The following is a 14,730-nucleotide window of genomic DNA, read 5'->3' as shown; positions in this document are numbered from 1 at the left end:
ATTTCACTCAGAATGATCTTTTCTAGATCCCACCATTTGCCTGCAAATTTCATGATTTCCTCTTTTTTGATTGCTGAGTAGTATTCCATTGGCACACACCCTTCTATGTGAGTCTTATCTTTAACCATTCGGTTCTATGACCGAGTGCTCTCTGTTGTTGTTGTCTTTTTAATCTCTGCATGGCTGTCTCATCCTTCTGGCTTTTTCTTAGTTTTATCCTCCACCTTGTAGCCTTCAAAGCTCTTCCTTGGGGAATGTAGCCCTGTCCCAGCCTGTCTTGTTTCTTATTTTACAAGGAAACACACAGATGTAAACACTGCAAATGCTACCTGTGCCATGGCGAGCGAGTAATACAGTCCTTGCTTCGCCATGAGTTCAGCATGGGTCCCTTTCTCTGCCACCATGCCATCCTTCATGGTCACAATCAGGTCTGCCCCACGAATCGTGGAGAGCCGGTGTGCTACCACAATTGTAGTGCGACCTTTGCTTGCCTATCGAACAGAAGACAAGGAAAACAAAACTGTTAGAAATAACCTCTGCGATAGTCAGGACAACTTACTTTCACAGTGTTATTTTACAAAGAATCTTATCCTGGGATATAGAAAATTAGAAAGGTCAGTAGAAATTAGAATATAAAAAGTAATTTGTTCCAAATGGTGGTTTTTATAAAAACCATAGTATCTTAGCACTAGAAAGAAAGCTAAAAAAAACAAAAAAACAAAAAAACAAAAAAAAACCCTTCAAGCTTTTTAACTATAAGAGCAAAATAAATCTAAGATTTAAACTCACTGTCATCTTTCAAATAAACATGTTTTTAATGAGTTCTGTGCAGACTCAAGGTAAAATATGTTTTAATCTGTTTTACAACAATCATAAGTACGCAGAAGGGTACACACAGGGGCATTGACACATACTTTTCAAACTGAGTCTATTCAGAGCACACGGTCAGGATATTACCAGCATCTGGAGGCCATCGCTTGTGACCTGCCCTCTCCTGTCATTACCACTGTTAACCCACCAAAGGGACAACCAATTTATTCCCAGTAACATGGGCTGTGCGTGTGTGTGTGCATGCATGCGCGTGCGTGCTTGTGTGTGTGTGTTTATGTAAGTGGAATCTACAGTGCATACTCTTGTTTGTCTGAGTATTTGTGGTTTTGAGACTAACCATTTTGTTTCTTATACCTACATAGTATTTTACTGTACAGATATAATGTATACATTCTATTCCTAACTGGGTTTGAATTATCTTTAGTTAGTTTGTTTTCTATAATGTATAGATTCTTTCATGTGTTTGTTTAGTGAACAAATTTATAGAGATCTATCATTTGTACCCCAAAAGGGACTGTTCAGTCATAGGGTGTCCAAGACTATGGAGCCGCAAAGAGCAGGAGCATCCAGGCAGCATTCTATTTACACCAACAATGGCTAGATCCCTTTTTGTCTGACAGATATGTGCTATCATATTGAAAATTTGTTTACCTTTTTCTAAGGACTAATGTAGTTGAATAACTTTTCAACTGGTTGTTGAAAATGTGAATCTCTGTTTTGTGAATGGCCCAAATCTTTTGCCTCTTTTCCTTTTTTTCTTGCTAATTATCAGGAGCCGTTTCTGGTGCATAGTTGTGGGGACTTTGTGAAGAACTGCTCCTCCACATACGTGGCTGTCCCCTCCCTCTCAATATTGTCTTCCAATGAATGAAAACTTCAAATTTTAATGATGTCCAATTTAATGACACCCCTTTTCTAATTATGTCTTTTGAGTTCTATTACAGAAACCTTGTCCAGTCCCCGTCCCCTGGTCACATGGGTGGTTTCTATCTTATCCTCCAGTTTTTACTATTGTGCCTTTCATATTTAAACTGTCAATTCTTCTGGTGTTGATTTTATGCACGATGTTGTTCATAGCCTTTAATTTTTTTTAAATGAGTGTTCTAGCGGTTCTGTCATAGGTAAGGGGCGATTATTCCAGGTCTGTTTTTGTATTGCCTATATTCTGTTGGTCAGGCCTGCTGACACTACAGCAGTGACACTCTGTGCTAACTGGGTGAAGCTGAAACCATTTTGTGATCTTGTGGTTTGAGCGTCCAGCTCTGTTTTCCTCCGCATGTTTGCACTTCCCACCCTCAAACTAACTATAGCCCAGGAACAGGCACTCGGCAGGCACACTACAGGGGATTTTCAGTGTCACTGTCCACGCTGCTACTATGTCACAGCCATGGAATTTTCTTAATTCTAGTTCTACTCTTATCTGTTTCAGAGAAGGAAACTGGAACTCTGAACACTAAAAGGCTTGTTTCAGGCCTCGGGAAGGCGTGGAGCTAGGCTCTGACGTAATTCTCTCTGTTCTCTATAAAGGTCTCTCTGTTGCAATGGATATGTTTACACGAATGAGGGTTTCTTTCAAAGTCTTGCATTTCTAATCTATAACAGAAGGAAGTACTTCAAAATATTAGCTATTCAGACTCAAAACTAATGAAATAATGACACGCTACATGGAAGATGAAGGCAAAGCTGAGGCATCCTGCTAGAACTATGTTTGAAAACTATTTGTAGGAAAAAAGACCAAATAGGATATATCAAAATATTAATAATGCATGCATTTAATTATTGTACCTATCAGTTACACTTTTCTTTCTCCTTTAAAAAAATTTTTTTTTTCACTCTAGGCTTTCTCTGTGTAACCCTGGCTGTCCTGGACTTGATTTGTAGACCTGGCTGGCCTTAAACTCACAGAGATCCACTTGTCTCTACCTCCCTGAACCCAGTACCTGCTGACTTTCCCAGGATGCTCTCAAGTGAGAAAGAAGGGGTTACTAGAACTGTCTTAGGACAGCAGGGAGGTGAGGGTCATGCAGCTGTAGCTTAGGCTAGACTCTGGACCATCCAGAGCAGCAACGACTTACGCCCGTGTCCCACACGACAGCAGTACGTTCTTCCTGGGATCCGACTTTTACATTTACATCAGAAATTAAAACTGGGCATGAGACACTGTGATGAGAGACAGTCTTTTGCATTAAGCATATCTTTTCCTTAAATTTAATTTATATATATTTATTACAATTTATTCACTTTGTGGCCTCGCTGCAGCCCCCTCCCTCATCTCCTCTCAGTCCCACCTACTGTCCCTCTTCTCCCTCTATGCCCTTCCCCAGTCCCCTGATAGTGGAGGACCTCCTCCCCTTCCATCTGACCCTATCCTATCAGGTCTCATCAGGACTCTCTGCATTGTCTTCCTCTGCAGCCCTCAGGGGGAAATGATCAAAGAGCCGCTGAGCTCATGTTGGAGACGGTCCCTATTCCCCTTACTAGAGAACCCACTTGAAGACTGAGCTGCCATGGGCTTCCTTTGAACAGAGATCTTGTTCATTAGTTTTCATTCTAAAATAACTGTGAATGTCATATATGTGCATATATATTCAAACACACACATACACACATATTTCTGTGTGTGTGTGTGTGTGTGCTCACACCATAATGTGCACACGGAGGCCAGAGGAAAACTTCCCTAGTATCAAACTTAGACTGTCAGTTTTGGCCTTTACTAACTGAGCCATCTCATTGGCCCCATAGTCATACATTTTCCAGGAATATACATATATATAGTGCATATACATGTATACACATATATGATTGTATCTCTCTCTCTGCATGCACATTTTATATCAACCAACACAGCTAGGAAAGCAGTAATGTAATAATTTGGCTTAGCACCGGGGAATGAAAAGTGCCACCCGGAAGTGAGGCTAAGTCAACGCTTGATGTCAACATCATCCTAAAGCCTCTCACATTCATGGCAGATAATTGGAAGTCAAGGCTTCTCCACTTGAAGTGAGATTGTGTCAATGTGAATACCATGGGGAGGCATCAATGGAGGAAAATGGTTTGGGGAGAGAAGAGTGCCATTAGTGTGACGGAGGAAACAACGCCCACTGCTGTTTCTGTTACCGGGGCATTGGCTACAGGGAGATGAGACAGGCTGGAATGGAGGGTGTCGACTGATGGCTTGCATATTTGCTGTGTGTGTGTACGTGTGTGTAAGCCAACTATAGCATTTGTCTCTCTACGTCACACTCTGGATCCATACCAGAGTGACTCTGGGAATGATTATCTGGGTACCCAAATAGCTCTAAATCTGAATTTTCTTGTACTTACAAACAGTAGTGAACCAGGAGTATGGGGCTCGGAAGTGATCCCTCCACTTACCTTCTCCAGGGCAGCTTGGACAGCTGACTCACTTTCTGTATCCAGGGCGGACGTAGCCTCATCTAAGATCAGAATTTTGGGGTTTCGAACTAGTGCTCGGGCAATGGCGATTCTCTGTTTCTGGCCTCCGCTCATTTGTGCTCCTTTTTCCCCTACTAGGGTGTTAAATTTCTAATGAGATAGAGAGAGGAAAGAGAACAACGAAAAGGGTGATTACATGATTAGAAGAGGAAATGGCAGGAACATTTGTGCTTTGGTACCAGCAAAGTGAGTACTTCATCATGGCCATTCAGAATCTTTGATTTGATCCTTGTAAAAACAAAGATCTCTGAGGAAAAAGGCCAAGCAAGGCGAATAGGGAAAGGTAACTGAGGACCAAACCAGATAAACAAAACAAGGGTTCTTAGAAAAAAAAAATCTTAACTGGAATGAATTTTCAAATCTTTTAGATGACCTCAGAATGCTTAAAAAAAAAAAAAAAATCTATGAAGCATTCATGGTAATAGTGTTTGCCGGCAATCTGATACGTTGTCTATTCTTTTCCTCTTGGAAGTGCTGAGAAATAGTAAGACCACAATGAATGTCACTTAGCAGGGTGTGGACGAGCCCACTGTAGCCCAGTGCTGAGCAGCCACAGGTAGGACACCGAGTTCAAAGTCAGCCTGGCCTTCAGAAGACGCTGCCTCACAAACAAAACCCGCAAAAGCAGGTGTGGTAGTGCGCAGCTTTAAGCCTTCAGGAGGCCTTTGTGAGTTCAAGGACAGGCAGAGCTCTGTAGAGAGACCCTGTCTCAAAAGGCAAAACAACAACAACAACAAAACCCAATAAAAAAAACAAGCAAAACAAACCTACAAAACTCAAACTAACACCGAACTTATCACAACTTCCTTTCTAAAAGCCTTTTTTTTTTTTTTTTTTTTTTTCTAAAACAGTTTTTAGTCTTGGGAAACATTTAAGGCCCTTTCTCTTTATTTATTTCTTGATAAATACATTTTTAACAACTCAGATATTATTATATCACAGTGGGGTAACTTCAAGTACCTGAGGCCTGAATTAATCGTGTTCTATTGGGTTATGGCACACATCAGATGAAAGGCATTTCTAAGCCTTTAATTTCTAGAGACTGATTTTTTTGTCTTATTTTTAAAAAATATCGCTCTCGAGATTGGGGCAATGGCTCAGTGGTTAAGAGCACCAGCTGCCTTTGTGGGGACCCACGCGTGGTTCCCAGAGTCCATGCAGCACTCACAGTCACCGGGGTCTCCATTCTCCAGGGTCTGATGCCCTCTCCTGACCTCCGTGACCACTACACACGTGTGGGGCACAGACAAACATGTAGGCAGACACTCATACACATTACCAAAATCTTAAAAGGAAGAACAATTCCAAAGAAAAAATCAGTCTCATTGCAGATTATTTATGCACAAGAAATGGACACATTTTATTAATATAACCCTGTTGTTTTTGCAACAGTGCAAATAAATTAGCACTACTGTGACCTACAAAATCTTATCAGGGTCCTTTTCATTGGAAACCTGACCTTGCTTCAAAATAGTTACATTTGGTTTTGACAGTGCAAACTTATTTATTATTATTATTATTATTTATTATTATTTTTTTGAAAGTGTCTCATGCAGCTCAGGATAGCTTCAAGTTTGCTATCTAGTCCAGAATGACATGTGTGAGTGTGTGTGTGTGTGTGTGTGTGTGTGTGTGTGAGAGAGAGAGAGAGAGAGAGAGAGAGAGAGAGAGAGAGATCTTCCTGCTCTATCTCCTAAGGGCCTAGATTACAGGGTGTCTGGATTAAATGGTAAATGTGTTGGGAACTGGACGCAGAGCTTCTTCATGCTGGACAAGCGCTCTGCTGAGGCACACACTGTACCACGGGAGCATGTGGCCCTGCCACAGCCGCACCCCTGAAGTAGACTGACTGACTTCTGTCAGTGTCATTTACCATAGCTTCTCAGCTAGGGATGGGGTCCTGTGCCCCCTCCCCTGGAGCATTGACTGATTTGATCTTGAGATTTTATTTTTAAAAATCTTTATTTTTCTTTATTTCTGATTGAAATTTTTTTTTTTTTTTTAAATAGTCGAAATGGACATTGGTTATGTAGAGACATTTAGAACAGTTACTTGTATGGTGTATCTAGCCTTTTTATTTTCTAACTGGCATTTTTTTGAATGAAGATTTTAACTTAATTTAATCCAGTTTACTGCTTTCTTCTTGTTGATTCTCTCCTCCCCTCTGGATGACCCAGGGCTTTTAGCATGGTAGAAACATTCCACACCAAGTTTCACCCTCAGCCTTTACTGTAAGGTCTTTTTACAGTCATCTTCAGAAATTTCATAATGTGAACAGTGCATCTTGATCATATCCTCTTATCACCTGCCTCGGGCTTTTCAAACCTGACTCTCAGCCACTGCCTCCGGAAAGTTGGGATCATAAGTGCAACCACACATGCTTGGCCAGTCTACAACTTTTTTAAAGATTTATTTTTAAACTTTGTGTGTGTGTGTGTGTGCTCCACGTGTGTATATATAGATGCTGCGGACTCCAGAAGGGGTTGTGGTCCCTGGTACTAGAGTTACAGATGCGTGTAAGCTGCCCGATATGTGTGTTAGGAGCCAAACCTGGGTCTTCTTCAAGAGCAGCAAACGCCATTAACTGCTGAACCTTCTCACTAACCCCCACTTCTCCACTTTAAAAATCAGCACATAGTTTCCTAAGAGTCTTATGCTTATCCTGACATCATGATTTCTTCTTGTTTCTACTAAGGTATTAAATTACTTAATTATTCTTTTGAGACTGTCTTACTGTATAGCTCAGATTGGTTTTCTACTGGTTATGTAGTGTGGGCTCACCTCCAAATGGTGATCCTCCTACATCAGTTTTCTAAGTGTTTCCCTAAATTTTTATTTTTAAAATCCAAGCTAATTTTGCTTTAAGATATGTGACAAATTAATTTTTGTCTGTGGTGTGTTGCAAAAACCACAGCTCATTGGATATCTTGTTCCAGGACAATTTTTAAATTTCTTCCACCTGCTTAATTCTGTTAGCCTGAAACAAAATTGGGCCCATTTCTGGAGTCTTTGCCCTGCTGTTTGACATATCCACTTGTATTCTTATACAACACTTACATTCAACACAGCACTACTTACTGGTTCTCTTGAAGTAGATGTTGTGTCTGCCAGCATTGCTCTGTTTTTAAAGCTGCTCTGTCTACTATTCACATCTTTACTTCATAAATACAAAAATATTCTAGAGTCCATGCATCACTTTCTCATATACAAAAGACTCATGGAATTCTCTGACTGGTGAAGAATCAGACTTATAGGTCAACTTGAGAAGAATATATAAACATTGACTCTTTAATAAATAAGGCACAATTTATTTAAGATTTTTCATTGTTTTGGTTAACCTTTTATTAAATGTACTCTTAAATTTTTGCTTTGGAGGCTGGAGAGATGGCTGAGAGATTAAGCAAACTGGCTGCTCTTCCAGAGGTCCTGAGTTCAATTCCCAGCAACCACACGGTGGCTCACAACCAGCTATAATGAGATCTGGTGCCCTCTGCTGATATGCAGGTGTGCATGAAGACAACAACATTGTATACATAATAAATAAATAAATCTTCAAAAAACTTTTATTTTGATGATATTGCATGAGCTTTTTAATTTTTTTATAACTTTTGCCACTGTTTAAAGACTTAATTGGTTTTTGAGAACGTTTGGGCTCATTAATTATTGCTTTTTCTTGAATTTGTTTGGCAGTTCCTGTCTTTGAAGGGGTTGACCCTTTTCCAAGCTGTTACATCCACAGGCACAAGGGATTCATAGTCTCCCCTTGTGTGCAACTTTTCATTGACTGGGGCTCAGGGGTCAAGAATGGCCTTTCATTGCTGACTCTCTCTCTGTCTCTTTCCCCCTTCCTCTCCCTGTCTCCCCCTAACTCCATCTCTAACTCCCTCTTCCTCTCCCCCCTCTCATGTTTTCTGTCTCTTTTTTGGTTAAGCTGTCTGTGGACTTCGGTATTCATCAAGCTAACCTTTGGTGTCTTCTTTTATTCTTTGTACTACATTGTTGTGATTTACTGTCATAAATACAGCAAGGGGCATCTTTGTCTGCTGAAGAGCATGCATACACACTCCTAAATTCAAGTGGGAGGTGGGAGATCACTGCGCGATGAGGAAACTCCCTGAAAGAAATAAAAGGCAACGAAAGGAAATTGCCCTTTCCCAAGCACAGAGAAGGAAACACCAAGCCCTTAGTGATCTGCTGGGCGGCATGTCGCCACGCTAATTCACAGCGTAATGAAATTGAATATTTTAAATTCTTTTCTTTCAACACACTCAGTGTAGTTTTTAAGAACGTCCTTCAAAATTAATGCTTTTGTTCTTGTGACATTCTGGAATGATGGAATTCAGATGTGCACACAACAATTTCCAGGCGGTTCTGATGAACTTAAACTTCAGGAAACGTGGATAAATGCTTTAATAGCTATCACACCGTGCTCATTAATACACGTCTTGCTGCTAAGAGTTTCAAATTTATCACATCTGTTTACGGTTTCACCTTTCTTTCGTGGTGTTCATTCCTTGCTCTTTTAGAGTAGCTGTCCTCACACCCTGGCACGCCAGTGTGTGTGCGAGCGCGGCGCTCCCACTATTGGCCACTAGATGGAGCGACGAACCGAGGTTTTCCGACTCCCTTTCTCCGAAACCTTGGTGGAGGGCGAGAACCCGGCAGCACCAGGCTCACCTTAGGAAACGCCATGATGAAGTCGTAGGCATTCGCCTCCCTCGCTGCCTGTTCCATCTCCTCGTCATTCACGCCTTCGCGCCCAAACTTAATGTTGTTACCGACGGTGGTCCCAAACAAAGCGGGCTCCTGGCTGACCACACCAATGTGCTCTCGGTAATGCCTCACGTTCTGGGCTCGGATGTCGGTCTCATCCAGCGTGATCTGCCAAACCAAAGAACGAGGCAGACTGTAACGGCGGCCGAAGCCTTGGCTTTCACCTGTCGTCTTAATCCGGGGAATAAACCGAGAAGCAGTACCTCTGAACACTGGCTATATTTTGGACAACAGCAATAGATTTTTTTTTTTTCCTCGTAGATTGGAACCAACAAACCTTCAAGACATATTTAAAGTCCCAAGAAAGCATAATTACTAACGATGCTGGCCATAAGATACACGCACACAAATGCTGTAGGTGCTCCAAGTGTGATCATGTAGGCTTTAAGGTTCTAGCCTTCTTTACTTCTCAATGCCCTGTGCAATCACAAAAGATCAAAGTTCCTTCTAATCATAGTTTTAACTGTGAAAAAGTTAAAGTTTTTTAACCTTCACCTTCACCACAACACACTGCAGAGACAGAGCTGGATGTGCCCGCGAGAGGCTCCACCCCTCACAGCCTTGGAATTTGTGTGGAGTCGGGTCTAAGATAGTCTGAACAAGTTTCCTTATGAAGACAACAGTTGATGTTAAGTAGAAGCACTAAGAAGCTGTTCTGTGAATATCAGCCTCCAGTGAGAGTTAATTTCATCATAGTAAGTTATGAAAAATGAAGAAGAATGGGCCCAGGAGACGGCTCGACAGGGCAAGGTCCTCGCTGTGCAGCCTGTCTGCTCCAGTCCTAGGAACCCATGTGAAGGTGAAAGAAGGGCTCCACATGTGTTTGTAGCTTCTGTACTCTCATGCAACAATAATAAATACACTTTCAAAAGAATGAGCATCAATGTTCTTAGCCATCAGGGAGGTGCAAATCAAAATGACCCTGAGATTTCACCTTACACCCATCAGAATGGCTAAGATCAAAAACTCAAGTGACAGCACATGCTGGAGAGGTTGTGGAGAAAGGGGAACCCTCCTCCACTGCTAGTGGGAATGTAAACTTGTACAACCACTCTGGAAAGCAATCTGGCGTTTTCTCAGACAATTAGGAATAGTGCTTCCTCAAGACCCAGCTATACCACTCCTAGGTATATATCCAAAACATGCTCAAGTATACAACAAGGACATTTGCTCAACCATGTTTGTAGCAGCTTTGTTTGTAATATCCAGAACCTGGAAACGACCCAGATGTCTCTCAACAGAGGAATGGATACAGAAATTGTGGTACATTTACACAATGGAATACTACTCAGCAATTAAAAACAAGGAAATCATGACATTTGCTTGCAAGTGGTGGGATCTAGAAAAGATCATCCTGAGTGAGGTATCAAAGAAGCAGAAAGACACACATGGTATATACTCACTTATAAGTGGATATTAGACATATACTATAGGATAATCATACTAAAATCTGTACACCTAAAGAAGCTAATCAAGAAGGAGGATCCTGGGTAAGATGATCAAACCTCATTCAGAAAGGCAAACAGGATGGACACCAGAAAAGGGAGAAAACAGGGAACAGGACAGGAGCCTATCACAGAGGGCCTCTGAAAGACTCTACCCAGCAGGTTATCAAAACAGATGCTGAGACTCATAGCCAAATTTTAGGTAGAGTGCAGGGAATCTTAGGAAAGAAGGGGAAGATAGAAAGATCTGGAGAGGTCAGGAGCTCCACAAGGAGAGAGAGAGAAAAAATCTGGGCACAGGGGTCTTTTCTGAGACTGATACTCCAACCAAGGACCATTCATGGAGATAACCTAGAACCTCTGCACAGATGTAGCTCATGGCAGCTCAGTGCCCAAGTGGGTTTCCTAGTAATGGGAACAGCAGCTCTCCCCAACATGAACTGATTGGCCTGCTCTTTGATCACCTCCCCCTAAGGGGGGAGCAGCCTTACCAGGCCACAGAGGAAGACAATGCAGCCACTCCTGATGGACCTGATAGGCTAGGGTCAGATGGAAGGAGAGGAGGACCTCCCCTATCAGTGGACAGGGGGAGGGGCATGGGTGGAGAAGAGGGAGGGAGGATGGGATTGGGAGGGCATGAGGGAGGGAGCAACAGTTGGGATACAAAGTGAATAAACCACAATTAATTAAAAAATAAAAAGAAAAATATCACAAAAAAGAGAACGAGCATACTTCTACAGATATTATTATAACACATCTTGAAAGTCTTTTCTTTTTCTTTTTCTTTTTTTATATTGTTCATGTTGCTGGGGTTCAAACCCAAGGCCTTGCTTTCCAGGCAAGTATTTACCACTCAAGAACAACTTTAGCTCTCAGGTTTTTTGTTTGCTTGTCTTTTAAAACAGTTTCACTATTTAGTCCAGGATGGACTTAAACTTAGGAGATCTCTGTCTCAACCTCCTGAGTGCTAGAACTTTAGGTATTCATCACCATGTCCAGTGACATGGTTTTCACCAAACATTCACTCACCATCAACCTAGTCTATAATTTATTATGTTGTCAGTCTACACATAAGAGACCAGTGTTTGGGTATGTGCTCACGTGTGCACAGGGGCCAGTGTTTGGGTGTCTTCTTAGATCCTGGTCCTCCTTAGTTTTTGAGATAGGGTCTCTCAGGGAACCTGGGGCTCACCAGTTCCTCCCACTGCTGACCAGCAGTCCTGAGAGATCCCCCCCCCATCTCCACATCCTGAGCAGCGGGATTGCAGACGTGTAAGCCACGCCTGGCCCGGCTGTGTGTGGGTGCTGGGAGGGCAGCACTCTTGACTACACAGCAAGCCCTGACACATTGAGCCGGGTCCCCAGCCCCTCCCCATGGTGGCTCCAGCAGTGGGCACTCACACAGCCTTCCTCCGGGTCGTAAAGCCTCTGCAGGAGCCGGACCATTGTCGTCTTGCCGCTGCCGCTGGGACCGACCAACGCTACTGTCTCTCCAGACTTAATCCTGAGATTGAGTCCCTTCAGAATCTGTGTATACACAGGAAATGACACAGTTAGGAACACTACACAATGAAAGTTAATCTGTAATTACAAACAGAAAATCCTATGTGTCTCATGAAAACAGTTTTGATCTTATATTTATTTGTATAATATCTCATTTATATCTATAATAACAGTTTGGGAGTATATTTAAATTTTTTTATGCAAAGAAGAGCTCTAATTTAAGAGTTAGCTAGCCACAGCAAACTGTTCACATATTTTATTAGCCTTTTTTGATTGTACAAAATAATGTTTTCATAAAGCATTTTCATACATGCCTGTAATATGTATTGATCACATTCATCCTTTCATTGCTTTCTCTTTCCCTCTTTCTTCTTCTTGTTTCCTTCCTCTTTCCAAAAGAACATCACAGTTTCCCAAGCATGTGTGTCTGCTCACGTATGCGTGTTTGCATGTGTGCAAACGCTTGTGTGTGTGCGTGTGCATGTTCGTGGAGGCCCTGTGTTAGCATCAGGGGTGTGTCTCAATTGTTTCCCATCCTAGGTACTGTGGCAGGGCCTCTCCGAGCCTGGCGCTCACTGTTCCGTGAGTCAGGGTGCTAGCTTTTGGGGTTCCAGCTCTTCCTCTTACACTCGGGGATTATTGGTGGGCTGCTGGACCTGCCCGGCATGAGTGTTGGGATCCGCACCCTGGTCCTCATGATGGAGTAGTGAGCATTTTACTTACTAAAGCACGTACGGAGCCTGCAAACTTCACACTTTAACTGAAAATATCTCACATGAGTCACATGACAATTAAGTTAAAATTTTATCTTTTAATTTATAGCAAATGAAGTCTTGGTGGGTAACGCTGAGTAACTTAGAAAGCTCTCTTAGAATAGGTCTAACAGTTTTACAAAGTGCATTCAAAACAGCTGTTGGCGAGCCCACGAGCGAGGTCTTAGAGCTCTACTTGGCTTCCTGGGTCTCAGCACACATTTCAACATGACGGCAATATTTACACTTTTCTCCATGTCTGAGAGTCACTCCCAGGACTTAGTACCCGGGTCAGACTTGAGCTCAGTCTGTGACTACTGACAGCCTCAGAGATCTTTGCCTGCAACTGTGTGTTTCCAGCTCCTCAGGGCCTCTCATTTTGATTTCCTTATTTGTAACAACAAAAATATTTAAATGAGCCCAGTGTAAACCCGTGAGTGGTCCAACCAGAAAAACTTTTTTTTTTAAACGGAGATGAGCGTTCTCGACTAATGATAAAGGGTATTTCTCCCACTTGACCTTCCAACCTCAAGTTGGTTTTCTTAGTCCCATGGGAAGAACTTAAAGTGGGTTGGCCTTAAAAAGTAGCTATTCAACTTAACAGAAAGGTTTATATTCAGAAGTTCATTTAAGGGCTGGGGGTATGGCTCAGCAGATAAAAATGCTGGTCACATAAGCTGGATGACCTGAGCTCAGCCCCTCGAACCGTGTTAAAAGGATTCAATGTGCTAGCTTCCACCTAGGAAGCTCTCAGGCACAGCCATTTGTCAGGTCAGCAGAGACAAGGGAGGAACCTGACAGTTTGGGAGAACCAAGTCCCGAAAGCTGTGCTGTCTGTGAGCCCTGCCTGTGCCCAGTGTCGTGTTTCCCCTTCCACTCCCGAGCACACACACAAATTAGTTAAAGACAATTGTTTACTCAGATATGGTGGCACACACCAGGCAGAGTTTGAGGCCACTAAGGGCTCTGCGGTGAAAACCCGCTTCACAGTAAAGAAACAAATAGAGAAGTGTTTAGGGCTCAGAGAGCATGCATGGCTCAGGGCGTTCTAATGGCACACCTGGTGCTTGGCCCCAGACACCAGGCTAAGTGCATGTTCAGAGCAGCCTAAAGTGCTCTACTGAGAGAAAAGACAAAAACGGGGAAGTGGTGGCAAGTGACGAGTCATAAAACAAAAGACTTTGAGGAGAGAATTTCAGTAAAAAGGCTGGTGAGAGAAAAATAAAGTGGGAGCAGGCACATTATTTTTAACGAAATGTTATAAGGCACATTGGGAGTTGATAGCATTAGTGATATCTGTTCCACTTGTTTCTCTCTTTTTCTCTTAATTGTTTGTTTAGTTAGCAGCTGCCTCTTGAAAGCCTCAACAATACTACTCTCGAGGGTGGGTAGCACAGGGTGTAATTGCATTAATTAAACACAAGGAGAGTTTACTAGGACAGACAAACATGTTTTTCCAAGAGCTATTTGGGTTTTGAACGGTTAGTTTATGGAGTCCACTCCACTAGGGCAGTAGGTTGGGAGCTAGGCTGAAATTTTTTTTTTTTTAAATTTAATTTGGTTTATTTTTTAAATATTAGTTACAGTTTATTAACTTTGTATCCCAGCTGTATCCCACCTCCTCTTTCCCTCCCAACCCCACCCTCCCTCCCTCATCTCCTCTCTGCCCCTTTCCAAGTCTACAGATAGGAGAGGTCTCCTCCTCTTCCATCATAGGCCGAAGTCTTAAAACTCTTAAAGGCTGAGGGATAAGCGTTGAACAGGTTGTGTGTGTTCATGGGCGCACATGAGCTCAAGCGCAGGCGTGTACCTGTGCGCAGGCACGCAGTGTGGAAAGTGAGAGAGGTATCAAAGACACAATTCCGGACGCAGTAGAAGCCCCAAAGATGGGAGACGGGATGCGTAGTAGATAGATCACACCTGACGGTGGGAAACTCAGATTAAAGAAGGCAAGCGCAGCTGGGGAATAT

General features: G+C 42.5%; 1 protein-coding gene across 1 annotated transcript in view; it reads right to left on the bottom strand.

The window, feature by feature from the left end:
* The window catches only part of Abcb5 (ATP binding cassette subfamily B member 5), a 57,674-nt gene extending 48,410 nt beyond the window's left edge, over positions 1 to 9,264 (bottom strand). Inside the window, exons 1-3 of the mRNA XM_055607550.1 lie at positions 8,965 to 9,264; positions 4,207 to 4,377; positions 330 to 491 (exon numbers count right to left, since the gene is read on the bottom strand). Of these exons, the coding sequence (XP_055463525.1) occupies positions 330 to 491; positions 4,207 to 4,377; positions 8,965 to 9,021 (390 nt within the window). The 5' untranslated portion in view covers positions 9,022 to 9,264. The remainder of the gene's footprint in view (positions 1 to 329; positions 492 to 4,206; positions 4,378 to 8,964) is intronic.
* Between the last annotated feature and the right edge of the window lie 5,466 nt (positions 9,265 to 14,730).

This window comes from Psammomys obesus, unplaced genomic scaffold (genome assembly GCF_907164565.1).
Source record: "Psammomys obesus unplaced genomic scaffold, mPsaObe1.curated_primary_1811, whole genome shotgun sequence".
Taxonomy (NCBI): domain Eukaryota; kingdom Metazoa; phylum Chordata; class Mammalia; order Rodentia; family Muridae; genus Psammomys; species Psammomys obesus.
The sequence above is the reverse complement of the archived record's forward strand: the minus strand, read 5'-3'. Positions and strand labels throughout refer to the sequence as shown.